General features: G+C 40.9%; 6 protein-coding genes across 11 annotated transcripts; 3 read left to right on the top strand and 3 right to left on the bottom strand.

The window, feature by feature from the left end:
* Nucleotides 1-183: 183 nt before the first annotated feature.
* LOC119555388 (alpha-tubulin N-acetyltransferase 1) lies at nucleotides 184-18,080 on the top strand. Of its 2 annotated transcripts, none has more exons than XM_037866732.1 (7): nucleotides 184-735; nucleotides 10,249-10,435; nucleotides 10,525-10,680; nucleotides 11,216-11,611; nucleotides 12,162-12,324; nucleotides 14,874-14,932; nucleotides 16,981-18,080. In XM_037866732.1, exons 2-7 carry the CDS (start codon nucleotides 10,329-10,331, stop codon nucleotides 17,483-17,485), a joined length of 1,386 nt encoding a protein of 461 aa, XP_037722660.1. In that variant the 5' UTR covers nucleotides 184-735; nucleotides 10,249-10,328; the 3' UTR covers nucleotides 17,486-18,080. The 2 variants fall into 2 exon arrangements, with proteins under 2 accessions (XP_037722660.1, XP_037722662.1); XM_037866734.1 differs by lacking the exon at nucleotides 16,981-18,080 and adding an exon at nucleotides 15,043-15,101 and having other exon boundaries at nucleotides 187-735.
* Nucleotides 3,806-5,078, bottom strand: LOC119555391 (phosphoserine phosphatase). Its single transcript, XM_037866737.1, has one exon. It carries the CDS (start codon nucleotides 4,797-4,799, stop codon nucleotides 3,984-3,986), a length of 816 nt encoding a protein of 271 aa, XP_037722665.1. The 5' UTR covers nucleotides 4,800-5,078; the 3' UTR covers nucleotides 3,806-3,983.
* On the top strand, nucleotides 12,990-14,589 carry LOC119555389 (mediator of RNA polymerase II transcription subunit 15). Its single transcript, XM_037866735.1, has 4 exons — nucleotides 12,990-13,255; nucleotides 13,315-13,404; nucleotides 13,461-14,087; nucleotides 14,149-14,589. The coding sequence occupies exons 1-4, from the start codon at nucleotides 13,166-13,168 to the stop codon at nucleotides 14,407-14,409; spliced, it is 1,068 nt and encodes a 355-aa protein (XP_037722663.1). The 5' UTR covers nucleotides 12,990-13,165; the 3' UTR covers nucleotides 14,410-14,589.
* LOC119555390 (E3 SUMO-protein ligase ZBED1-like) lies at nucleotides 15,465-16,531 on the bottom strand. The gene is made up of 2 exons (XM_037866736.1): nucleotides 15,924-16,531; nucleotides 15,465-15,870 (listed from the first exon to the last, which is right to left on the bottom strand). Exons 1-2 carry the CDS (start codon nucleotides 16,335-16,337, stop codon nucleotides 15,679-15,681), a joined length of 606 nt encoding a protein of 201 aa, XP_037722664.1. The 5' UTR covers nucleotides 16,338-16,531; the 3' UTR covers nucleotides 15,465-15,678.
* Nucleotides 18,081-21,057, bottom strand: LOC119555392 (cleavage and polyadenylation specificity factor subunit 5). 2 transcript variants are annotated; one of them, XM_037866738.1, is made up of 5 exons: nucleotides 20,691-21,057; nucleotides 20,366-20,630; nucleotides 19,687-19,852; nucleotides 18,353-18,467; nucleotides 18,081-18,289 (listed from the first exon to the last, which is right to left on the bottom strand). In XM_037866738.1, exons 1-5 carry the CDS (start codon nucleotides 20,834-20,836, stop codon nucleotides 18,268-18,270), a joined length of 714 nt encoding a protein of 237 aa, XP_037722666.1. In that variant the 5' UTR covers nucleotides 20,837-21,057; the 3' UTR covers nucleotides 18,081-18,267. The 2 variants fall into 2 exon arrangements, with proteins under 2 accessions (XP_037722666.1, XP_037722667.1); XM_037866739.1 differs by lacking the exons at nucleotides 18,081-18,289; nucleotides 18,353-18,467 and adding an exon at nucleotides 18,517-19,504.
* Nucleotides 21,058-21,324: 267 nt separating this feature from the next.
* On the top strand, nucleotides 21,325-26,221 carry LOC119553208 (actin cytoskeleton-regulatory complex protein PAN1). Of its 4 annotated transcripts, XM_037863465.1 has the most exons (5): nucleotides 21,501-21,605; nucleotides 21,698-22,568; nucleotides 22,962-23,131; nucleotides 23,249-24,284; nucleotides 24,470-26,221. In XM_037863465.1, the coding sequence occupies exons 2-4, from the start codon at nucleotides 22,119-22,121 to the stop codon at nucleotides 24,237-24,239; spliced, it is 1,611 nt and encodes a 536-aa protein (XP_037719393.1). In that variant the 5' UTR covers nucleotides 21,501-21,605; nucleotides 21,698-22,118; the 3' UTR covers nucleotides 24,240-24,284; nucleotides 24,470-26,221. The 4 variants fall into 4 exon arrangements, with proteins under 4 accessions (XP_037719391.1, XP_037719392.1, XP_037719393.1 ...); XM_037863463.1 differs by lacking the exon at nucleotides 21,501-21,605 and adding an exon at nucleotides 21,325-21,499 and having other exon boundaries at nucleotides 23,249-26,221; XM_037863464.1 differs by lacking the exon at nucleotides 21,501-21,605 and adding an exon at nucleotides 21,335-21,467 and having other exon boundaries at nucleotides 23,249-26,221.
* The last annotated feature ends 28 nt before the right edge of the window (nucleotides 26,222-26,249 follow it).

Below are 26,249 nucleotides of genomic sequence, written 5' to 3'. Positions count from 1 at the left end.
TCGTTCTGCTTAAAAAATTCAAATTATAAGTAATGCATAACAACGGATTTTGTTCCCATGACAAGCTCAATTTCAAAGTTGTTATTACAAGGCAGAATTTATAAAAAAAAAAAACGCCTCAAGAAACTCCCATCACCAAACTATCGATAGCCCGATCAACAGCTTGCCACCACTGGGCGTTGCAAGCCAAAGCTTCGCATCTGGCTCCAAACTCAACACTTCACCCCCAAAAATCTGTGCTAGCCGCAAACGCCGTTCAGTTTTTAACCGACTTTCGTGCAATACCCACGCGTCACGCTTACGGCCATACGGTTCCTCACTCCGATTTTCCGTTTTCCACAGCGAAGGCGGCGCGTATACATACACAAACAAACAAAAGCAACAAACAGCGGCGAATTTACCAGGTGTGTGGAATTATGTGTTAGAGCAAAACAAACGCGAAATACGGAACTACGCGAGACACAGAAGAGATCTCGCAGACATTTTTTGGCCGTATTGAAACCAAATTCAAAATCAATATTAAAAAAACCCCCACCTCCCCCGCGAGTGTGTGAGTGAGATAGATAGATACGAACGCATCTCAACGCGCAGCATCCGTAGGCGAAAATTGCAGCAGCAGCAGAAAAGCCGGAGTAGTGCATCCCGTAGTGCCACTGGAAACTGGAACGAACCGTGAGATATTCCAAGATACTTTCCAAGTCCAAATCCCTCCGAGGTTGCTGCTTGAACGTTGCGGTAAGTCAGCCTTCGTCAAGCTTTCTGTTTATGTTTTATGCCATATTTTCATATCCATTTCCATTTCCATTCCGCTGCCCACCGCTTTCGCGTTCGTGCCGCTGCCGTGTGGCTCAGTGGGCACATAAATAAAAAATCTTTACGTCATGCGACGGGGCTCTGAAGTCATGACCAAAAGACAGCAATGGCCACTTAGATGTGTCCAATAGGTGCGTCATTTGCCTGGCATCCACAGTGGAAGTTCTGTAATCCATTACGTAGTGCCCATTAAGTTACCAAACGAATTTCTGGTTCCTATCTGTTCCAAATGACAGCAATGGCCATTGAAATATGTCCAGAAAGTGCGTATTTCTTTCACCAACTCATGAAGTCCCCTCTATAAGTTCTCATTTGAATTTCGGGTTGTTCTTGTCAAGTCATTACAAAAAGACCACAGCGGTCACCGTAATATGAAAATGAAAAAAAAATAAATCGCACGATCTTACAAAAGAAGTCCCTGTAACTAATAATTTTGAAAAATACATTATTCAACCTACAGTGGTCGGCATAAGTATTTTGACAAAATAAAAGTTAAGTATACTCATAACTTGAATTTACTTCTTGTAAACTATAGGCATCAATGGAAAGGTAATTTCAATGCCGTTTGAATGATACAATACATTTCTTTACCCATTCAGTACTTATTGAAAAGGACGAATTTGTGTAAATCAACTTTGAAATTTAAAAAAAAAACTTTTTTCCTCGTCTTGAAAACTTAAATTTTTTGATGCAAAAAGTTTCTTCAAACAAAAATAATAGTAACTGCAAAAAGAATTTTTCAAAAATCATTTTTCTTATATTTTTTATGAATTTTTGAAAATGCTTAAAAACAGGCATTTGAGCCATATTTTTGTCTTTTTCATACAAATTTTTTCCGACATTGTCACCTTCAAAAAATCATAAAAAATATAAGCAAAATGATATTTGAAAAATTCTTTTTGCAGTTACTATTATTTTTGTTTGAAGAAACTTTTTGCATCAAAAAATTTAAGTTTTCAAGACGAGGAAAAAAGTTTTTTTTTTAAATTTCAAAGTTGATTTACACAAATTCGTCCTTTTCAATAAGTACTGAATGGGTAAAGAAATGTATTGTATCATTCAAACGGCATTGAAATTACCTTTCCATTGATGCCTATAGTTTACAAGAAGTAAATTCAAGTTATGAGTATACTTAACTTTTATTTTGTCAAAATACATATGCCGACCAGTGTACATAAAAAAAGCATATCCACAATTTTCACAAAAATATTGATTATTATTTGTCAGCCATCAGGGGGTTTAAAATCGGAGAAAAATATTTCGTTTTTGACCTAATATTATCAACATTTTAATGCTTATATGATCTCTTAGACCATTTTAATGGTTATTTGTTTTCAGGACTTTTTTTTTTATTTGTAAAGTAAAATTAAGAATTTTATTAAGTTTCATGAGAAGTCAACGCTAAAGAATTTCTACTGTAGCTTCAATAAAGCGTTTAGAACTTAAATTTCATAAAGTCTTATAAGAAGTTTACGTGATAGAATTTCTACTGTAGTCCCCAAAAAGTAAGTGATTCATTAGGGCTGCAGGGCATAACGGATACCATTTAAGCCAGCTTCATTAGGAGGCTGATCTCATCGGCGGCCGCTTTCTTCCCGTTCTGCGTTCGACTGCAGCCTGGCCTTAATTCACGCCCCTATGCCGTTCCAACGGCAGTCCAATCACGCCTAATATGGTCCACATTTAAGCTGGCTCAAAGCGTTTTCCGCCGGCAATTAAACACGATGACGTTGGCCGCCAAACCACCCGTTCCATTCATGGTTTGCCGCCCGACGCTTGGCACCCACGCTTCGGCCTTGCCTCTGCTTTTGCTGTGTGTTTTTTTTTTGCTTGCCAACTGTTTTAACTCCGCCGGAGTCTCGATTACAGCAATTGATAATTGCTGCAGAGGCGTTGCTTTCTGGTTTTTACGGCCTTTGGAGCCGCCAATTGCTGGCACCTTCGTGCAAAAATCGAAAGGAAATCAAGCTTGGGCAATAAAACGGTTGGTCTTCAATCGCAAGTGATGAAAAAGCTGTTTATGAGAGCTAGGTTTGCTGTTTTTCTCAGCTTAGAGTGGTTTTATAAATAAATCATTGATAGATAGATCATTAAAAACAGCATCAGGTATTTAAAATCTTATAAACTTAAACAAATTATACCACAGGGCCAATAAAAAATGTTGAGGTTTATTAACCTTTAGAATCAGCTGCTGGCTATACTTTCCCTCGAATTTGTAATGGTTGGTCTATCATTCTACTGTAACTTTGTTCTACATTTTCTAATTGCGCTCAAAGGGCGTATAATTATAGATTTCGGGGTGTAATAGGCTTACTGATTTTTATAGACGTCAGGTGTCCAAGGTAAATCCGTGTTAGGCTTGAACTTATTAGACATGAAAACATACCTTTCCAAAAGCATAGGGTCACTAGATTTTTTTTTTTTTTGTAACTTAATGGACGCTAATTGCTCCACAAGGCTTAGAGTTTCAAACTTTTAGGATTTAATTGGCTTACTTAATTGGCTAACCTAGTTGTTAAATAAAAACAGTTACCTTTACCATTACACTTTTACGAGAAAATAAATTCCACAAAATAGTACTCTAAAATAAGCATATATTTAAATGCTCTTCAAAAGATATATTATTCTGTCGAAAAAAAAGAAAAACTTTAATTTATATTTTTTAAGTTTGAATTGCATTTTCGAATTCGTGAAACTCTGATAAACCTTTAAAAGAATGATTATAAAGTACAACCACATATCCGAAATTGCTTCCGTTTCATGCACCATAATACCATAAAATATAATTTCATGTAAATTTATTTTATTGGTACCTTTTCACTCAAAATATATATATATTTTTTTGGTTGCTTATTTCTTAAGACTTAAATGGTATTAACTTTAATATTTTAAGCAACGGGGCACCCAGTATTTTTACAACTTCTGCTGCGGTTAACATTTTCTGCTAGACTAACAGAGTAACAAAAGTCACCTCGTGCCATTTCACTTGCTTGTTTTCCATTATTTTACTATTGCTTTTTATTGTTATTTAATTACGAACTATAGTACATACATTACACACATACTTGGACTTATAACATGTGCATCACTAAGAGCTATAACACGTTGATTTCAAATACTAAATTCGCCACTCCCCCGCCTTTGTTATATATATATGTATGTATAGTATCTTATTGCCCCATCAGCTGCTCAAAGTCCGTTACGTAATACTGGGCCCGGCGATAGACCTCCGGTCGTACGACATTGCCGCCGAAACCAATAAAATAGTTTGCTGGCGGTACGGCCTCCAGATCGGTGGCTCCATCGCCGATCATCGTGATGAGGGAATCATCATTATTCTCCTTCTTCTTTATCAGTGCGATGGCCTCTGCCTTTCCACCGGAACGCGAAGTGGGCTGAGTGATATCAAAGCTATCGTATTCACCCATATAATCAAACAGCATCTTGTTGGCATAGACATCTTGTAGCGGAATACCCAATTCATTGGCCACCGGTGCGATGAGGCAATCGAATCCTCCAGAGATCAAATACACCTGTTTGTCCTCCGCCTTCAGGTGCGTCACGAAACGCTTGACATTTTTGCTCAGTGTACTGGGTCGTTCGTGGATGAAATCCCTTACTTGCTGCTGCGTGGGCCGTATGATGTTTAGGCGGATTTTGAGGGCATCCTGGAAGGTCATGGCCCCGCCCATCGCCTCCTTGGTGACCCTTGCCACCTCGCTCCCTTTGCCGCAGTATTCGGCCAGCTCGTCGATGCCCTCCTCGCAAATCACCGTGGAGTCCACATCGAAGCAAACGATTTGCGATTGCTGGATGACCTTGGCCGCCAATTGGGGCTGTTTGGGCGGTGTTATGGCCGAGGCCACGGTGGTTTTGGCCGCTCCTCCCGAGGTGCCATTACCGTTGCAATTCATCTGCTTGGTCAGCAGATTATGGCCATTTGTGGCTGCTGCAGGACGCGACAAACTCAAAACGGAACCGCTCATCTTGACCGGCGAACACGTTGTGATTTTTTAGAGTGGGTTTTTTTTTTTTTTGGTGTTATACCGCTTTTTGACGTAAAAGCTTTGGCTTTGTTTGGTCCCCAAAATTTTCCGCTGTATCTCTTATATCTTGTGTGCTTTTTTCGTGTATGTTTTCTCGTCTCGTTTTGCACACGCGCTTCGCGTTGCTGCCCAGCTGTTATTTGTTTTTGTTTGATAAGTGGTTTGGTTTCTGGGTTCCAGCGGGTTTTCTTTAGTCGAACTGCTCGCGATGACTGATTTTTCACAAGTGACTCAAAAACATTCGATCGCCCTTTTAAGAAAACCCGCTCAACGCACACAAAAGCGGGTTCTCTCTTTCTTGCACCCTCTCTTCTCACTGACCACACAGAAACAAATTTTTTGGAATACTCATTGAAACATAAATATATTAAGTATAAGCTTAAAAAAAATTCAACATTTTTGGAAAAAACATTGGGATTTGAAAATGCTCTTCTGTTACCATCTTTTCTTATGAAATTCACACTTTAATTTTATATATTTTTTATTTTGATATTGCTCTGGTTTTTTTTTCTGTGTATCGATCGAATGATAGGCACTACCAGTGTAAAAGAGAGACAGAAATTTCTGTGTGCTATACATTTACAACTATATTTTTACGGTGAGTCCACCACGACTTGACATCACCCTTCCTTTTTATCCGAGAATTACTCTCAATTCATATTTAATCAGTTTCAATTGAAAGAGAATCGCCTTGGCTGGACATGAACCTTTGAACCCAACATGTGCTGCATGAATGCCACAATGTCTGCTTATCACAAAAAATATAAACAATAGGAACAATTATGGTTTAGCTGTCATTAAACCCGCGACACTCGAGTGCTTAGAAGAACCGCCTGAAACTGGATTTGCCAGCAGCAGACCATCGAGCCTTATCGTTTGTGGCACCATTTAACACTGGGCGATTGCCAGGAGGCGGGTTCGGGTCCAGACATCGGAAGACTACCTCAAAAATTATCGGCAAACAAATAACAAGTGTGGCATTTACGGCTTCAGTTCGGGGAATTTGTCTGGTGAAATCTGAAAACAGTCCAACTTCTATAACACGAACTTTGGGTCCTCTAGAAGTAAGTCGAATGTTAATTTCTATCCCCTATTTCAAAAATGTTTTTGTTCATTATCCAGTAATAGTGGGCTTTGAACTCTACGTTTCAATATGTTTTCTAGGTTTTAAATAATTTTCATCATTAATAACATAGTAAGTTTTTAAAAGTAATTTTTAAATTTGTAGTACGAAATATTACTGTGTTTCAAATGGTGCTTATCAGTTCTAAAGCGCAGTGTACTTTTTGTGTCTGGTTGATCCCCCTGTTTTTCAATACTTTCCTTTTTGCATTAATGCTTAATCACTGATGTGGAAAATAACCGAAATCACAGCTGATTACTGCTGGTGTATGGTCTAGGTATTTTTAAAACGGCTGGACTTATATTTAAACTGTTCGATTCTGATGCAATATTAAGCTAAGTTGCATACATTCGTTATAACTTATGGTAGAAGGGAATCTTCTCTCGTTTTTTCTCTCTTGATAGCTTAAAAATTGTTTTTTTTTTTTAGTCTCCAGCAATTACATACAACAACAGGCGCGTGCAATGCAAGCGACAAAAACAACAATGACAGCTGAAAATGCAGTTTCCTCTGCGATTTTCTGGTTGTTGTTATCGTTGCTATGGCAATTTTTCGCAATTGTAGAATAACAAGTTGTTTTGACCGTTCGCGATCGTTCGTTTGTGGTAAACAGAGAAAAAACAACATTATAAGCTTCGACGAGACCGCAAAAAGGTATTTCATTGCCAGCGATGACACGTTATCGATAACGATAAACAATTCATTGCGTGCTGTGCGTGCATGTGCATGTTTGAACATGTTCTCATGCATATTTAAAGCTTAGCTGGGCCAACGACTTCCACTAAACAAAGCCGTAAACAGTTGACTGCTTTTAATTGCCGTTGCCTTGAGCGACCATAGAACGTAAGGAAGAAGGGAAATCCAGGCGGAACCGTACCTTTACCTTTACCTGAGCCTGTCAGCGGCTGCGGCACCTGTCGTTTACTGTTATTTTTTGTTGTTTTTCAGTTTGAGTTTTCCCTTGCCTTGGCAACTCGTCTTGGGATTTTGAGTGTTCGTTTCGGGTCTGCATTTATCGATTGACCTTGTTGCTGCATAAATTTCAAACCAAGTCCATTTTCATTTGGTGTACTTTCCATGGACATACAAAGTATAGAGGTAGGCTCGTCACCTGATCCGAACCGCATGGTTCCCGAGCTGGCTAATTTATTATGCCCATTGAGTGCCTGACGCGATAATGGCTTCTAATTTTCCCAAAAAAAATTATTGAGCAGTCCAGTCCACTTTGGTTAGAACTATCCATTGTAGTATTTGGACGCTAGGAATGGATGGCCCAGGAACTCTTTTCGAGAAGTTTCTTAAAACTAGTGTTTACAGGATATTCAAAATAATTGTAATTCTCATTATTTAAAATTAAGGCTAAAAGCTTCTTATGTACTAAATATTGAGATGACCAGGGATTCCCCTGAGGATTATAAGGATTCAAATTAAGAGGATCCTGTAAAATATGATTTTTGAAAACCAGCACGAAAAAGTAAGACTTATAGAACTTTTACTACACTTCCATTTATAGCAACATGGGATTTAGTCAGGCAGTTGGTAGCTAGCTGTCTGGTAATTGAGCCCCCTGGGCCACACCCCCACCTACTGGCGCCCACTTTCAATGGAAATGCCTGAGGCTTGCATAATGACACGACAGTTTGTGGGATTGTTTTTCCAGCCGACAGCTGATAGGCTCGGCTTAATAGCTATAGTTCTAGACAGAAGGCAGTGTGAAATTGCTGTATTAATTTTCATCACCAGGCGAATTAATCGGGAAATGACTATTTATATTTGGCTCGCCAATTGTCTGCACCTCTCGATTGATTTGTTTTTCAATCGTTGTTTCCATGCCGAATTGTTGTTTTTGCCTGCCTGTCTACTGATTAACCGTTAAATTACATGTGACGATCCCCCTTTCCTTTCTAACACTTGAGTTGTTTACGGCTGCACGCGATTTTAATTCCGCTGATTAACTCTCTCACGCTCTCACATATTCAGAGCACACCTTTTATAATGTACATATATGTATGTATGAATATGTATGTGGGAGCAAGAGAGACAAGCTCACTTGACACATTTACAAGTGGAGCAAAAAGGGGAGCACAAGAACTGGAGAGAGTTCCCCTATCGCTCTTGCTCCTTACATGTGCATGTGCGGTGCGTGGTTTTCTTTGTTGCTCTCCTTATTTTTTGTCGTCTTGAATTTTTGTTTTGCATCGCTTGCTGTTGGTTCATAAACAGTTACAAAGTGGGCTGATTGTGTATGGCAACGTCAACGGTTATGCACTGGAAAAATAAACAGCCATTGCAATAACAACAACAAGGTAGTCCCCTTTGCTGGGGGCCATCTACATGTGCACCCTACAGTCGAGGTCATAAAAACAGCACTGCGAGTTAGAGATGTTCTTTGGATTTGCTCGCTGATTATCATTTAAATATTCTTTAAGATATAATAACCTTTTTGCTAAAATATTTTAACATTCTAGCCTTTTCTTAATATGTATTTAAAGCAGTGCTAACAGTTTTTGAGTCAGTGAAGGAAAAATACCCATTAAGCTTAGACATCCAAATTTTGGTAAAAATATCCTTTAAGAACTGATTTTATCACAATCGGAGAGAAATATTGTTGCATTCAAAACCTTATCCCCAAATTAAGTTTTTTACAGATAACTTTTGTAACATAATTAAAATCTGCAATTCTTAAAATTTTGATTTTTAACCAAAAGTTGGATACAAAGACCTTTAAATCGAATCCATTATGTATAACTCGAAGTTCTCATTTATTGAACTAGGTTCGAGGTATGGAAATTCGATCAGTTTTTTTTTTCAAAATGTAGTTCGCTTTCATTTTAGGACCTTTAAATTTGAACTCAACTGTAGGTGTTGTTGATATGTAAAAACGAAATGAAAACACGTCATTTGCCGACAATGGCTTTTTTTTGCTATCGCATTGGAAACTCGAGCAGCGCAGCTAACTGCGACGCCGGCAGAGAGTTGTTTAACTTTTCCCCTGACAAAACCGTAACAAAGGGAAAAAGTTTTGTTGCCCGCCCCATCAAAGGTAATTACAATTGAAAGCTCTGCTCTGCGTTATCGTTGTTCTCCGAGTTCTCAGAGTTCGTTGCACTTGCACAAATTAACAAAAGCAGTAGTGCAGGCATGCAAGCGACTAACGTTTCGTCCTGACAGACACGCCCCTTAAGTCCGGAAGTTATATCCCTATTCCTGTCGCAGAGGATTCCCCACCCAAACGCAACAGTTTCGATTGTAATCCGAGTCTAATGCGATGATTTAGGTCAAACGGGCGGGGTCGGCAGCAGAAGCAAAACAAATGCTGATGCCGAGGCTTTGCCCCCAAAAGTACACTTGCAAAAAAAATGTTAAGTTAGGAAATTTTATTCTAATATGAAAGTAAGAAACACAAAATTAAGAGTTTTATTATAAAAGGATGCCATTAAATTTACATTTTAGGTATTATAATTACTTTTGAATAATCCTAATAAAACTATATTTCCGAAAAGGTTGTGAGCCATGGTTATTTATTACATTTCCTAACACAAAATTAAGAGTTTTATTATAAAAGGATGCCATTAAATTTACATTTTAGGTATTATAATTACTTTTGAAGAATCCTAATAAAACTCTATTTCGGAAAAGGTTGTGAGCCATGGTTATTTATTACATTTCCTAACCTCTAATCTACTTAGTTCTTTAAAAATTGTTTAAATTACCCTGTAATTCTTTCGGTAACCTACCAACACTATAGATTTGTTCAATTCAATGGATTCTTAAGGAAGGTTTAAAGACAAAACGCCCTTTACTTTATTTTTTCAATGATTAAAAAATTTTATTTTATAACAATCAGGGTTATTTTTTTACATTTTATAACCTCTAACCTGCTTAGTTCTTTAAAAATGGTTTAAATTACCCTGTTATTCTTTCGGTAACTTACCAACACTATAGATATCTTCAATTCAATGGATTCTTAGGGAAGGTATAGAGACTAAATCCTTATTTTTCCAATAAAAAAATTATTATTTTTTTACAATCTTGTCTTTCTGATCCTAATTTCTTGAAGTACCCACGTGTGGGCCTGCATCTGCTGAATCATTGACAAAGGCGGGCCCCAAGCAACAATGATTGGCTTGATTGCATGTGCAGCAATTCCCACAGCAAAATAGACAAAGCCGAAAGCCGAATCGAGCGGCATCAGATAATCAAATTGTTTGCGCACCGCTTTCGCAACGCTCCATTAAATTCGCAATTCTCATTTCTCAATTGCAGGGGCTGTGCACATTCACACACACACCCACCATACCAAGTACATCAAATAGAGACTAAAAGAACAATCGAGGGGCAGCATAATGGTGGAGTTCCGCTTCGATATCAAGCCGCTGTTTCCGCAGCCAATTATCAAGGTGGCATCGAACCTCCTGCCGCACACCTTTCGTGGCGATCGGCGTCAGTCCTTGTGAGTATTGAAATTGTACGCGGATTGGAGATCCCAAAGGGCTCGATCCGACTAACCGATACGCTTTCCACACTAAACCACGCACGCAGAGATGCCACCACCAAGATGTCGGAGATCATCGACCGGCTGGGCCAGCTGTCGGCCACCTCGCAGGGTCTCAGCAAGCCGGTGACCACGGCCCAGCGCCTCAGGATGTCCGACAACCAGACCATCTATCTGCTGGCGGATAGTGAGGCGGGTCATAAGTAAGTAGGCTAGAGGAGAGATCATTACCTTTAATTGTATGTCTAGATTTGTTTTTAATTATATCACAATTGAAAAGAAAGCCTGTTAAAAACAACATAGAAATACCATGAATCATTAAAATAAGATTTTAAGTAATTTATTAATAAACAATAGAAATAGTTTTTATAATGATTAGTCCATAATAATCTATCTATTAAATAGTTTAATGCCCTTTATGAAGTAAAGGCACTCGAACTCTCATTAAATAATTACTTAAGTACAAATAATGATTAACTATATAATGATCTTTCGCCCAGAAAAATTTGAGAAAATGTCTTATCAGTTATTTGAGAATAAAAAGTTTTTAAAATCAAGATACAAGTTCTTTTAAGTTTGTTTTTCGAAGTAGTCTCCTGAGAATTGGAAATTAAATCGATCTTTGCAGAACCTTGCTAACAAGAGAGTTTAATAGATTATAAATAGTATTAAATATTATTAATATATTTTTTTTAATACTAAAAAAACAAAACTTATATATGTATTAACCCTTTCCAGTGGCGCTGTCACTGGTTTGCTGAAGGTGGGCACCAAGGATCTCTACTTATTTGATGAATCCGGACAGACTCGCAAGGTGGAGCAGGCTCCATCCATTCTGGACTTTTATATCCACGAGTCGCGTCAACGCGCCGGCTTGGGAAAGCGTCTCTTCCAGACGATGCTGAACGAGGAGCAGTGGACGCCACTCAAGTGCTCCGTTGATCGTCCATCCGAAAAGCTACTGGGTTTCCTGAGCAAACATTACGGCTTACAGCGAATCATTCCGCAGGCGAACAATTTCGTACTCTACGAGGGATTCTTCAACGATGCAGCCCCTGCGAATGGACATGGTAACGCCCATGGAAACGCCCAGTCGCCGCAGCGCACCCAGAATGGCCTGCACATTACAAACAGGTGAGTGGATTGGTTCCACGTAGGAGGCGTTGATATCCCCACCTGGCGCAGTCCCGTGGCAATTAAGGCGTTGCTTTCGCTGCTGCAGGAAACATTTCACTTTCGGCCTCAGTTGGCCATTTCTTTTGGCCCCATTTGCATATCGTATGCAAATCGGACTCTAGATTTGTTTCTTTGTTTGTTTGTTTTGCCAAAGGAAGCCCGCTGATCGATAAAACTCGGTCCGGGTGGATTAATAACATTGCTTTCATGGTGGCCTGTTGCTTGCTTTGCTTCTTTAATCCTCTGTATACATCTTGTTTTATTATTCAAGCGAAATATCTACAGAAAAGCTTGTAAAATCTATTCCAAAAATTCATAAAAAATATTAAACGCTTTCTCAAGGAAATAACAAAGAAGTATCTATTCAAAAGTCACCTATACATATATAAATCGCTTTCTCAAGTTTATAGATAGGCTTTATCACTAATGCTCCTTAACTCTTTCTCCACATGATACGCTAACTGTTAACCAATGATAACCAACGATAACACCTCATCACCGTCAACAGTCCTAACACACAGCTATTTGGTGCTACTTACCTGGGCGAGGATTCTAACCGGCGGCGTGGTTCCCAGCAGCAATCAACACCGAATGCGCTGCTCCAGCAGATAACACAGATCTCTCCGTCCGGACGATATGGGGCCCGACGCCCCACCTGCAGCATGGCCGAGGTACTGAGAGATATAAATTGATCGCAGGCCTATGGGCTTTTATTTCGATACTGGTGATTTGTGTAATTACAATTCGAATTTCGAGTGAATTAAACCTTAACATCAAGGTGAATTATGTTAGTTAGTTTTAATTTATTAGGGACTTAGACTTAGGGATTTTTATTATGGGAAGCTTTAACTGATATAAGGTTATTTTAAGATATGATATAATATCATGGCAATACCCTCTTAGACACAAAACAATTTTATGTTGCCGCTTTAATTACTCTTACATAAAAAAATGCTAATATTAGTAAGATTACTATAAATAGTAAAATGAGTATTAACTTAAATAGTAAACTTACTATAAATATTAAGATGAGCTCTACTATAATAATAATAGAAATATTACTTAATAGTAAATTTACCATACAATAGTGAGTTGTGTAGTCGAATTGACAATTTGATGGGTTTTTCCGTTTTATGCTTGTATAGATAGAACATCTATATGAAGAGAAGGTCATTGGTTGGAAAATACTTTGCATTTGGTCAAAATACTTAACCCCTTAGCCACACAAAATCGAAACCGTTTGTGCTGAATGGGTTACAAAAAATCATCATCTAGTTGGCCTGGTGTCCGGCTTTTCAATCTGTCAATTCCTAGTCCCCCACACAGACCCTGCATCAGTTCAGTTCAAATTTATACTCGCTAGCAGTCGCATAGCTCTTTCGACTTCCTGTATACAAAAATATATTTGTATTTTATACTTTTCTTTTCTAACTCAAAAAAATCATCAACTTGTTTCGTCGCGATTTGTGCCAAGTTATTCGTGCGGCTTACTAATTTCCAGTGATTTAATTTATGGATGCCAAACGTGGTAATGCCTCTGGGGCACGCCAAGGAGGCGGCGGCGGCGGTGGTGGCTATCATGCCTCCAAGACGAGCGTTGCTGTAAGTTGGTCAAATAAAACTCTCCTCCAGATGATGACTGAATAACTTGGTTTATATAGTCACGCCATGCCGGTGGAGGAGCAGCTGTGGGCCACAAGCAGGCCAGTCAGGTCAGTCTGACCCCGAGCCAGGCCAGGAACCCGGAAAATGTAAGACGCCTAGCTAATTTGGGGGTCATAAAACCAAATGATAATCCTAATCACAGCCTCGCAAGAGTCCCTTGGATGCCCTAAGTCGCAGCGGCCCGGTACGCAACCAGAATCCCTTCCAGCGTCGTTCTGGTTTGCAAGATGTCGATGAGGCCTTCCTGGCTTCGAATGCCTTTGCTCGCCCGTCGAGGGTTCGTCATTCCGGCCTGGAGAGGGATAATATGGCGCAGGCTGCTGCAGGAGGAGCCCAAGCTGGACAGCAGGGTGCGGCGGCAGTGGCTCCCATTCGAGTTCCTGGTGGACAGGATCCCAATCAGCAGCAGCCGCAGTATCAGCAGATGCCTCCAGTGGATGCCGTGCCCCAGCAGCAGCAACAGCAGCAGATGCCTCCGGCTGCGGTGCCCTCCCAACAGCAATTGCAACAGCAGTACATGCAACAACCTGCTGCCGGGCAGCCCACTCGAATGGATCCACCGCCCTCGGGACGTGCTCATGTCCATCAGCAGCAAATGCTGCACCATCAACAGATGCAAAACCAGCAAGTAATGCCACCACAGACTGGCTACGAGCAGCAGCAGCAGCAGCAAGTGATTCAACCAGATGCCCAAATGCAAAATAAGTATGCAAACCAGCAGCAGCAACATCAGTTGCAGCCGCAACATCAGATGCCCCAGCATGGATATGTAAATATAACCAAGTTTAAAGGCAATCTGCGAGGCGATTAAATAACCACCTGACCCACAGCCCACCCAGCCACCGGCAGCCGGTGCTCCAGCAGCAGCAGCAGGTGCTCCACCAACAGCCGGCGGTGCAGGAGGATTAGCAGCTGCTCCAGGAGCCGGAGGAGCTGCCGGCAATAATGCCGCCCGAGAAAGCGGTGGTGGTGCGGCTGCAGCCCCACCGGATGCAGAGATGTGCACCACTTGCCCGAACTGCCAGACCACCATTTACCTGGTCCGAACACCAGAAATGGGTCACGGAGATGCCGGCTTGCCTGTTCAGTAAAATATAAAATCAAGACCGAGTGAAATGCACCAAATTTCGAGTGCCAGACACTACGATTTCTTTTTTCGTTTTGACCGTTGTTTTGTTTTAACTCACCGACGGTAGAGAGGATTACAACACTGCAACCTTTAGGACAAATCTGTAAATTAAACGCTTCCAAGTGAAGAAATTCAAACGTTATACTCGGGCTTTCACTTCCATTTATTAGAGTGGGTCAAATGGGGTGGAATAACTCCGAAATCAGGGGGTGGTTTTTGGCTGCGTGCCAAGTTGGTGTTTTTTTTTTGGGGCAACACAAACTAGTTTGCGTTTTGTACCAAGGATTTATATGAGACCTAGCAATTAATAGAGAAATTCATTGAATTGTATGGCCCACGAAATGGCTATTAATATAAGTTAATATACCGATCTTATCTCTAATTATTTTCACCCCGAATTCGGACTAATAACCTCTTAATTTTCAGATAATTCATGCTGGCAACTCGAAGGGCGGAAAAGGCAATGGCAGTGCAGAATCGAACAGGTAAATGCCCTCAATTAACACCCTTGGTAATATCAATTTTCCCTAGCATTTATCATTTCATGTATGGTCTTCATTTGGGTTTCATTTTGTTCTTTTCGTTTGTCTTTCAGAATCAAATAGATAAAAAGCCAACCCACAAAAAATGCACACGGCTGCTTCACATACAAAAACAAAAAAGAAAATAGAAATCAAAACTAGATAAACTGAAATATCAACATTATAACCATTGTACAAAGCTTTGATTTTAGCCAATATTTATTTATATTTTCGCCTAGTTAATTTAAAGAATCGATGAATTTACTTATTGTACGAGTACGAGCAGAAGGAGCTAGGGATGCAAAAACATCGATAGTGAGTACATCGATGTTTTCAACATCGATGTTTGTAAGCATCGATATATCGCTAAAACATCGAAATTTCGCGAAAACATCGAAATTTTGCTAAAACCTCGAAATTTCGCTAAAAACATCGAAATTTTCTTCAATTTATGAATATATACCATAAAACCCTCCAAATATTAATTAAAATATTGTTTTTATGAAACTTATTATAAACTTATATTTATTCAAACAAAACAACAACAATATTTTCAGAAACAAATAAAAAAGCATAATCTTAATACATATTTTAACGAAATCATAAAGAAAAATGGAATCACATTATTTCAGTTCAGTTCACTTCAGTTCAGTTCAGTTCAGTTCAGTTCAGTTCTTACTTATCTTACTTATCTAATCGATATCTATATCTTAACTAATAATCCACTGGTTTTTCTGTAAAAACAACAGCATGTTCAAAGTTTTAGGTTTAAGTCGAGATCTCTTTTCGTCCGCGATTTGTCCTGCCTTGCTGAAAGTCCTTTCCGAGTCAGTAGATGTCGCAGGTATACATAAATATTTTAACGCGCACTGCGCAAGATTGCTGAATTGAACTTCATTAACCTGTAAGAAAATAGGGTTATTCAAGAAGAAATGTAAAATATTAAAAAATTTACCCTCCAGTATTCGAGCGGATCTATTTTCTGATGCGCATTCTGTTGCTCGAAATATTGCCGCATTTCGATTATTGCATCGGATCTCCAAGTTCTTGGCTTATTTTTGACTTTTTCGGCCATAAATCCGTACAAATCAGAGGGGTGTGTTTTCTCGGCGGCCGGTTCCTCATTTGGACATTGGTTCTGCACATCTTTGAAGACGAAAGTCAAGTCATTTTCCAACGCTGCTACTGCTTGTTCTGCATTCATCGGATTGTAAAATCCTTCCTTTTTAAATCTTGGATCGAGAATCGTTGTCATCCTCGTAGCAGTTCTAGATTCATAGGGGTAAAGTCTGCTTCTCAACTGATTTGTTAAAAACAAGCAAGTGTCAGCCCCTACACTCGTCTTCATTTGCGGCTTAAGCGTATCCATTTGAATTAAAAGGCCCTGCACTGTGGGTATTATTAAGGATACCGTTACTTTTTTGGCAGCTGACGTATTCACTGTTGCCGTTTCAAATGGCTCTAAAACGGTGCAGATGTCTTGAATGATAGAAAATTGTTCCTCACTTAACGGTAGTGGCGCCTTCAAAGATTTTAGTAAAACTCCGCAAACTGCCACTTGCTTTGCGTGTGTATCTCTTAGTGATAACATCGATGTTCGAAAAAAAGCATCGATACATCGCTGTTTTAAAAAACATCGATAGTATCGATAGTGACATCGATGTTTTTGCATCCCTAGAAGGAGCTGCACTTGCCGCATGCCACCACCCACCACCAAAATCAAAACCACCACCCACAACACAAGAAAACCACAGCAAAAAAAAAGAAGGGAAACCCACTAAATCGGAAGTTTTACACAAGACATACATACAAAAATACCTGACAAATTGTGATTACAACATGTATAACTTATCATTTAACATTTAACTACATTATTGTTGGTCGTAACTTATTTTCGTTTTTTTTCTCGAGCAATAAAATCAATGATGTTTAATTAATTCAATTTGTATGAGTGTTGTTTTTTTTTCCAAATTATAGAATAGATTTAACCCCTTTGAAAACTTTTCCAACAGCGGCAATGGTAACCACGATCTGGCAGAGATTGCCGACCAACTGCAGCGACAGAGTTTGGCCGACTTGGAGGCCAACAGCTATGAGCCGGAACTGGAAGTTGAGCCGGAGGTCGAACCAGAACCCGAACCGGAGGTGATTACTCCCCCGTCGCCGCCGCCCAAGAGCCACACTCCAACTCCTCCATCCGTGCGATCGCCCGAGGTGGTCGAGAGCATTGTGGGCGACAACCGGAGACCTCCGGCTTTCCAGCTGAGCAAGCAGCACACGGGCATGAAGAATCGCTCGTTTGGCGTCGGCATGGCCGTAATGCCCAGCAGCAAGATGGAGTTCGACCAGATGGAGCGCGAGGATTTCGGCGTGGTCAAGATCAACCGTCCACCCGGCCATGATGTCACCTCGCCGGGCCAGAACAACACGGATGCCATGTCCAACGCGTCCTCCGGCGGCGGCCTCACCGATCAGGGCTATTACGATCTCAAGTTCTATCACAATAAGTTGTGGTAAAGGCCACAAACCGTAAAAACAAACACCAGCATCTTTTGTACGTGTGGCATAAGCATAATTAACAAAATTAATCTAGAGACTAAGAATGTATTATCTAATCAAAATATCACACACCAAACGGTTCCTGTACTTCAGTTCGATGATTTTGTTGTGAGCTTCTTCTCAGACTTTTGTTGATCCGTTCATTTGTTACAAGCCACGCACTCCGAAGAGCATACGTAATCTAGAGACTCACGATTTAATGTTAACAATAGCAAATTGAAATGTACGTAGAGTAATTGCTAGAGATAATTTTCACAATATATTTTACTTGATTTACTAATAATCTTGCTTTGTACCGTGGAATCCCAACAGCCCCTTAATGTAATCCAACACGTGTGTATCTTCCAATTACAGAAAACGCGAATATTTCGAACAAATCTATGGCGAGTACATGCTATAGGGACAGCGCCAGTTGGCCAGTACCCATCTTCATAACTATACTCAACAATTCTCAAACATTGTCTAACATTTAGTTGATAGAACACAACCCCCAACAAATGCAAATTGAGTAAAGATGATGATAATATACAAATAAAGCACACAATTTTGTCGACTCTATTGGCCAAGTAAATGGGCCTGGCTTTCCATTTTATCTGCAATACAATTATGTACGTTTACACACACACACATGAAATGGAAATCTACGGGCTGATCTGCGGTGCTGAAATCTGTAAAGTAGAGCTATCGTTGGTGCTGCTGCTGCTTAAATATTGCCGGACATCGGTCCATCCCGTCTCCTTTTACATGTAGATGAAGTTAAATCTGTGGAGAAAAGCATAAATTAGTGAAAGATCTGGGAAGGGATATCCAAATGGGAGAACTTACCTGCAGAGGGCCTGCGGCAGGGATGAGATGATCGGTCCATAGCCTTGCGAGTTGTCGTATAGCTCGAACAATGGCGCGGCAACAAGCTTATAATTTTTGGGTACAGCAAATAGTGCTAGATTACGGAAAACGATAGAGACAGAATTCATGTATGTAGAGATATCAAAAGGCATTCAAATTCACAGAATATATATTATCTAGGGGTATTACATCGGTTGTACAATTTACATATTAAAAATCGATTCGCTGCCGTATGATATAAAGAGAGTCGTTTTACATTCATAGTTGGATTCGTTACACTAATTACTAGGATTCGCTGCGACTGGCAAAGCGTCTGGCCACTTTGCTGGACCAGCGAAATCTCCTCATTTCAGATATGAACATAATTTCAATTAAGAGCAACATTATACATGATATGTGCGGTTCGTTTTGTGCGCTGAAATGCTTCAGCAGCTTGGCTTTCAATACATTTCAGCGCACAGCAGGCCAAAGAAAGTATAAACAGAGTATTTTGCTTGTGTTTACATAAACGAGTGCTTAATTTAAGGAGCGACTGGCGACCTGGCTGCACTGCATGCACGCAAATCTGCAAAACACGCGAGATTTGGGCGCATTGCTGCGACAGCCAGCAACGTTACAATGCTCTCTGCTGCCTGCCCGGTGGATCTTGGTTTAATTTTGGATAAATACACAACAACCTTAAGATGAACAACACATGACACTTGACAAAAAGTATGGGTAGAAGTTAGGAGATAAATAAATATTGGTAAATAGAAGAATAACATGGCTGCGCTCAGTCTCAGTCGACATATTTACAAAATTAAGTACAAGAACAATCTTTGAATTTCGAATGACAACAAGAGAGTCGGAAAGAACAAAATATGCCAACACGCAGTTCTGAGCAAGAATACAATTTGTTTTTAAATTTGAGACGCGTTGTACAATTCGACTAGAATCAAAACTAACTAAAGGACGTCGCCTGCGTCCCACGCTTTGCGATCTGTTTGTTTCTTTTCTGTTTGACTTGTTCTGTTTGCTCGATTGTTGTTCTATGGCATTGCACTCTTGAGAGTAGAGTTGGGTAGATACGACACACACACGGCGCTAATGGAACAGCTCAGGGTACATCGTAACTGGCGTTCCCGTCCGTATCTAAACAGCATTGAAAAGATATGACATGAGGTTTGTTAGCGTATTCGGTTTTTGGCAAAACAAAAACAATCTGTAGGTTATAATATAAGTTACATGGAGAGATGGATATTCTGGTCACACGGTGTGCTCGATAAACTGTGTACCTACGCCTTAAGGCCCGGAAGCCCCTAACGGATATTTACCCTTTTCATGCAGCTGAACGAGGAAGAGCCGCTTGTGCTCCTTGGGCTTTGTGATGTGCGGCGGAATGTACGGATATTGCGGTGGCTCGAAGTTCGGCCGCCACCAGTTTCCAATGGTGTCCTCGACAATCCACTCCTGCTTCACGCCGTCCTGACGACCCAGCGTCTAGAAAGATTAATCAAAACCAAAGACGGTTAGGAAGTGTATACAAAAAAAAACTGAGATATACTCATAATTTGTACATTGTAAGCTTGACTTTTAAAAATATATAAATATGTAAAAATATAACATTAGATTCCAAAGATCGAAATCTTTCTTCCTGAATAGACGTATTATCTAAAAACCCGATTGACTTAATGATGAATTAATGAAGATCAACTAATATTACTAAAGAACAGTTTAGAATACTTTCACTAAAGTCTCGGGAAAACAGCTTTCATTATGTACATATTTATGGTAAATCCTAAAGATTGAAACCTTTCTTTCTGAACAGAAGTATGACCTGAAAGACTACATGATAAATGAATGCACTTTAATAAATATTTCAAGAGTTCTTATTAAAGTATCTGTAGTAGATAAATGCTTTCCTAAAAATTGTATTGACCGGGTTTCTCCCTGAACAGAGATGTTTGACCTGCAATCCCGAGTGACCCACTTAGGGCTCTATATTCGGCTCACCTCGGAGAGCAATCGCTTCAGACCCTCTACTTCATCTTCGCCAGCGTTTAGCTCGCCTCCAGGGAGTTTGAAAAATGTGGTGCCCAGCTGAAGGAGCAGGACATGTGGCAGTCCGTGCTCGTGGACGAGGAGCACTCCCTCGACTGACCGCCGCATTCCGATCCGATCGAACTCCTCACGCATCCGCTGGAATCGGGAGGGAACCGATGGATCCTTTTCGAAGAGCGGCTCCTTGGTGCCGAATGTGTAGTTGGTCAGGGGGTACCTAAAACATACGATCCATTTATGAACTGTAGATCTTCTATGGGTACTAAGTGATACCCACAGATTGATAGTGCGATTGATGGTCAGCGCCTGGTTGGTGTACTTCTGGGTGCCGTTGTTGTTGCTGCTGACCGCATCCGCTTGGCCTTGGCTGCCGCGGCGGGGCCAACCGGAGCCCGATTTGTTTGAGACTTGCGAGGACGCCATTTTGTTATACACACACCCCCGTTGGGAAAATTGCGGGGTGAACTCGCGGAGTTTATCCAAAGATCAGTTGGTTGGGCGGTGGAAACCAATTAACCAACAATAGTCCAATGCTCCACTGTTTATTTACAATGTTGGCTATGGGTTGTAGCTCACTTTAAGCCGTTTTATTCCAGTTTTTCGTCCAGCGCTTGTGCAAAAAATTAACCGGCTGGACCAGGGATGCAAATGTATTGATTATGAGCGAACTAGTTCGTGGAACTAGTCAATAGAATTTATCGATTTGCGATTTTGTGATTAGTGGGGATATAAAAGAATTAAATTGCTTTAATATTTTATTTACTTACATTTCTTAAATTTTTAATTATTAAATCAATTAAAATATAACATTTTATTTCCTTAGCAGCGACATCCCTGGTTCCTAGTGCCATCTGGCAGTGCTGCACTTTTCCTGCTGCCCCATCTGGCCACCCTGGCCCATTAGTTTTTTGTTTATGTTGGGTTGTCGGAAAAATCGGCTGTTTTCCCGTGTGTTCGTCTGCCATGAAAAGCTGCTAAAAAGCTAAATATAAAAATCAGCGCAGCGCACACGCTCGGCTGGCTGCATTGTTTTCCCATTTTAATGGGAAATTATGTGAGTGCGAGTTAGGAAAACGCATCTTGTGTGTAAGTATGTAACTGCGCCCGTTTGTTCGTGTGCGTGAGTGTGTGTGTTCTTGTGTGCATGGTGCAATGGAAAAGTGATTATTATAAATGAAAATCGGTGAAATGTGTAAGTGTGGCACCGCAAACGCTTTGAACTTTTCCATTTTCATGTTTTCACCTCGTCTTCTCTTCTCTTCCACCCCCACCTCCCCCTTGCAGACAAGCAACTCCCACTTGTACGTGTGTAAGGCAGAAGGGTGTTTTGCATTCGTGTGCGTGCCAGATAAAAGACTTTGAGGAGGATATTAGTGTCAACCGACGGGTGTATAAATACGCAATAGCCCCTAATATGCAGGCAGGTCCATTAATTACGCCAAAGGTCAAAGGTTAGGCACGAAGCCAGGACCCAAGGAGCAATAATAATAATAATGTTGTAAGAAGGCGGCGAGCCTGAGAGCGAGAGAGAGCTGGTGTTTTGGTGTGAGTGCGTGGTAGAACAAAGAGGACGAAAAACACGGCCAAACGAATTCGCCGCAAGGCGAATTAAAGCTAATACCAGAAATTGAAAGAAAAACAAAAGGATATCTTATTGCAACTGATTTAACTAAAGACTGCTAAGCTATATAAAAAAACCATAACCATGTCTGCGGCGGAACTTGAGGCGGAGGCTGCCGCCCAGGAGCAAAAACCCCAACAACAACAACAGCCACAGCAGCCGCAGGGCGAGGAAACACATACAAACACTGCCATCAATGAAAATCAACAGACCACAACAAATAGCTACAACAACAATTTGGATACGGAAACCCAGCTGCAGATGCACCCGGATCCGCAGCAACAGGAAATGGAGGGCAACAGCAACAACGGGATCTCGGGACTCGGCCTCAGCCTGATGAACTCCTCGCCGCCGCCGCACAGCTACCGACACTCGCGGGCCTATCGCCACTTCAAGAACCCGCCGCAGCCCCACATGTGCATCCGCACCACCACGGAGTCCAGCGAGGAGCTCTTCATCAACGTCCTCAGCTGGACGCGCATTGTGATACCGCAGGAGCCCAGCGATCCCATTCCCCTCTACGGCGGCATGCGGGTAAGTTCCCATTCTGGTCAGAGAAGAAACGATCCTTGAAACTTCTATCTATCCATCTATTAAGAATTGAACATATTTTGGTAAAGCTAAGGTCAGACGATACACAAAAGTAATTTTTTAATGAAAAAATTTCATGCTCACACATTTTATTCAAATGTTATCTGTCAAATTCACAAAATTTTATGAAAATCTTGGATCGTCTGATCGTAGCTTTAGGTTGGGTAGGTCAAACTAAAAAACCCTGACTTGAATTGCTTTTGTTGAAAGATCTAGAGAGAGAGGTTACCAAAAGCTTTGCCTAAATATCATAGAATTTTGGTTTACTCTTAGATAACATAAATAATACCCAAATATTTTGTATTAAATAACATATGTATTTATTATTTTTGGAAGGTGCCTCCTGGCAGTCCTCGTAGTCCCCCCATCGTCTTTGCCGTGATGGCTAATCCGGAAGTACTCAAGGATTCAGGACGTCACAGCAAAGATCCTGAAGAGCGACGGGCCATGGTGGAGCTGATGTGCGACTTTGTGGAGGCTATGAATCCAGGCGTAAAACTAGTCAGGTATTATTCTAATCTAATTAATTACGGGTTACATTTATCAAGCTAGGAAGTTAGCTCAAAAAGCCATTTGTGCAGTCCCCAAATACAAAAATTAACATGTAATTTTCATCCCCCTAGAAACGCCGTAATACTCAAGGATAGGGACATCTCGGGCGAGCTGAAGGACGTGTGGAACGCCGTTCAGGCGCAGCGCGATCGCGAGCGGGAGGAGCAGATGATGCAGCAGCGCCAGCAGCAGCACTACCAGAACATCACCACGCAGCAGATGTTTCCCAAGTCGCCGGATGCGGCGAGGGCAGCTAGTGCTGGTGCTGCAATGAACGAGGCCAGCTCGCCACCGGCTCACCTGTCTGAGCCGCTGCTGGCAGAGCACGGAAATGGCAATGGCAATGGCATCACCCTGGCCGTCTTTGCCCAGCAACTGGACAACAAGGTGGCCAGCGAGCAGGCGGAACAGCAGGACCAATCGGCATTGCTGGAGGAAGCTTGCGTGGATCAAACAGATGCGGGAAGCTCAGCGAATGGATCAGCAACTGTGCTGGACAATCAAGCGGTGGTGGAGGTAACCGAACCAGAGGCAAAGGTTGCTCCACCGGCAGCCACCAATGGTGCCAGCACACCCACATCCAGTCACTCAACGCCCCCAGCAGCATTAGCCACCTCAACTCCACCCAGTCCAACTCCAGCTCCTGCTGCAGCTGCTGCTCCTCCCGTTGCCACACCAACTCCTCCGCCCGCTGCCCCCGCCAAGAAGGAGAAACTGGGCGGCTTTTTGCCCAACGGCTGCATCTTCCCGCGCTTCAAGAACAACAAGCACAAGGACAAGGACGGCAGTCACAAGGAGGGCAAGAGCAAAGAGAAGACATTGCTGAATGCGCTGAAAAAGAGCAAAGATAAGAAGGTGGCGCCCAGTGAGCAGCCGACAGAGAAGGCCACCGCCGCCTCCGACAATGGAACCACGCAGTACGAGAAGAACTGCATCAACAATCTGGAGTGCGAGGTGCAGAAGCTGGATCTGAACAGCGGCAGCAATGGCGACAACAGCATGTTCATCAAGCTGAAAGTTTCGTCGGCCAATGCCACAGCAGCGGCAGCGGCGGCAAAGTAGAGATAATCCTGAATTTACACAAAAACACACAAAAAAATCTCGTAGGTAAGTGGGAGTTAGGAGACGGCAATCGCCAGTGAAATGGGTCACTGCATCAGCACTTAGAGTCAGGCTTAGAGTCGTGGATAGAGTCGCGTGTAGCATATACAAGATTTATATATATATATATATATACAGAAGATATATACACTCACACACCCGTTTACAACGTTGGTCAATTTTTTGGATAGCCACTCAGAAGCAGAACCAGAATCAGAACCAGGACTAGATGAACTAACAGTTGTGCCATGCTCCAGCTCATAGACATTTTGTAGACGACAGCGCTTCTCCCAGGATCTTCCCCGGCATTTAACTGACAAAATGATAAACGTATTTACATAGTTCAATATATGTATGATTCGCATACAGTTTGCCTTATATACAACAAGCCCAAAAGAGCGACAAGAGCCTAGCAAGAACCAGTTGATAAAAAAAAATCACGAGAATTAATGTATTTAACATGTAATCGTCGAATGAAACTCATGCGCCAAATGAACATCTCAGCACACCACCACATCTTAGACTAACTACTAGCTCCATTCCCAAATTGTCTCATCAACATCATCATCACCATCGGGAACCACCCACCAACCACTAGACATTTCCCAGTCCATATCCGTGCAAAAGTATTAGGAAACTTCGCAGATCCAAGCACCCTAACCCTGGATCGATTGATCTCCACGCTTTGAAGTTGAGGGGCTGTACGACGGGCGGGGAGTTTTAAAAAGCCGGCTCTATAGTGCCACAACTAACTTATGTACCTTACAGTATACAGATCCGCAAAGTCGCTATTATGTTTTATTTTTTAAAGTTTAACTTTTAGTTCCTCCTATTGGGTAACGAAAGGGGAACCCACGTCTCCTTCTATTTATTTTCTGTGCGTGCTTGTTGTGTTCTAATTGATACTGTTGGAATGTTTAACCTTTTTACTGTGTTTATTGTTTAATGTGCTAACCCGATCCCTCAACTTCAAACGAAACCACTCACACGAATCATATATTATAGAGAGTAAACCACTAGAATTCGAATAAATATTCGGGAAACTCCACTAAAACAAAAGAAAAAAGGGAAAACAAAAAGTTTCAACTGCAATATCGGACTGAAAAATGCTGCCATATGAAAATATATATATGTGTAATGACTTTGTATATAAAGTTAGCTACATATTTCCATTAAAGAACGAAATTTCAATTGTGATTCAATCGAAAATCTAATTTTGTTTCCACATCGAAGAATTTTATTGAAGAACTCTAAAACACATACACAACGTATACCGAATAAAATATAATTTTGTTTGCTAGGAAAAAAACCTCACGTAAACGGAAATACCAACTTTTATTTCTGTGTTTAGTTCTTATTTTTTTAAGGTGCCATACAGGTAGAGTGTATGAGAACTAATCAAAATTGATTGCATCCAATTGGTATTATCCCTAAACCCAGAGTTTCCTTAATTGTGAGTTGGAACGCAAAAACCCTAAAGTATATGCTAGTTTTTAACTGGTTGTAAATGAGAGAAATGCTCGTGTATAATTAGTATTTAATTCAAGCACGAACCCAACAACAGAAACAGCAACAAACATAACACTATAAATACAAATTAAACTAGTTTAAGATTCAAGTCTTCTAAGCGAAGAGCAAAAAGCAATAATTTTACTTGAAAAGAGAGACCGGGCAAGAAAATTATAACGAAAATGCGTGTGGGGCAGCAATAGGGGTGTACCGGAAAAACTCTAGAAAATTGCAACTTAAAGATGTCTTTAAGTATTTCATAAATTTATACAGTAATCTATGTTTACTAAGTTTACCAATCAGAGATAAGGTACTTTTTTTGGCTCACCCTAACCTCTAAGATATCCCGAGTTTTCCGGAACACCCCCATAAAACTTCTACAACAAACAATCACACACACTTGCGGTTGAAGAGCCCACAAATAAAAAAACACACATTTTTATATGTATATGTATGTAATAA

This window comes from Drosophila subpulchrella, chromosome 3L (genome assembly GCF_014743375.2).
Source record: "Drosophila subpulchrella strain 33 F10 #4 breed RU33 chromosome 3L, RU_Dsub_v1.1 Primary Assembly, whole genome shotgun sequence".
In the NCBI taxonomy this organism is placed as follows: Eukaryota; Metazoa; Arthropoda; class Insecta; order Diptera; family Drosophilidae; genus Drosophila; species Drosophila subpulchrella.
Note: the sequence above shows the minus strand (reverse complement) of the source record. Positions and strands in the feature narration are given on the sequence as shown.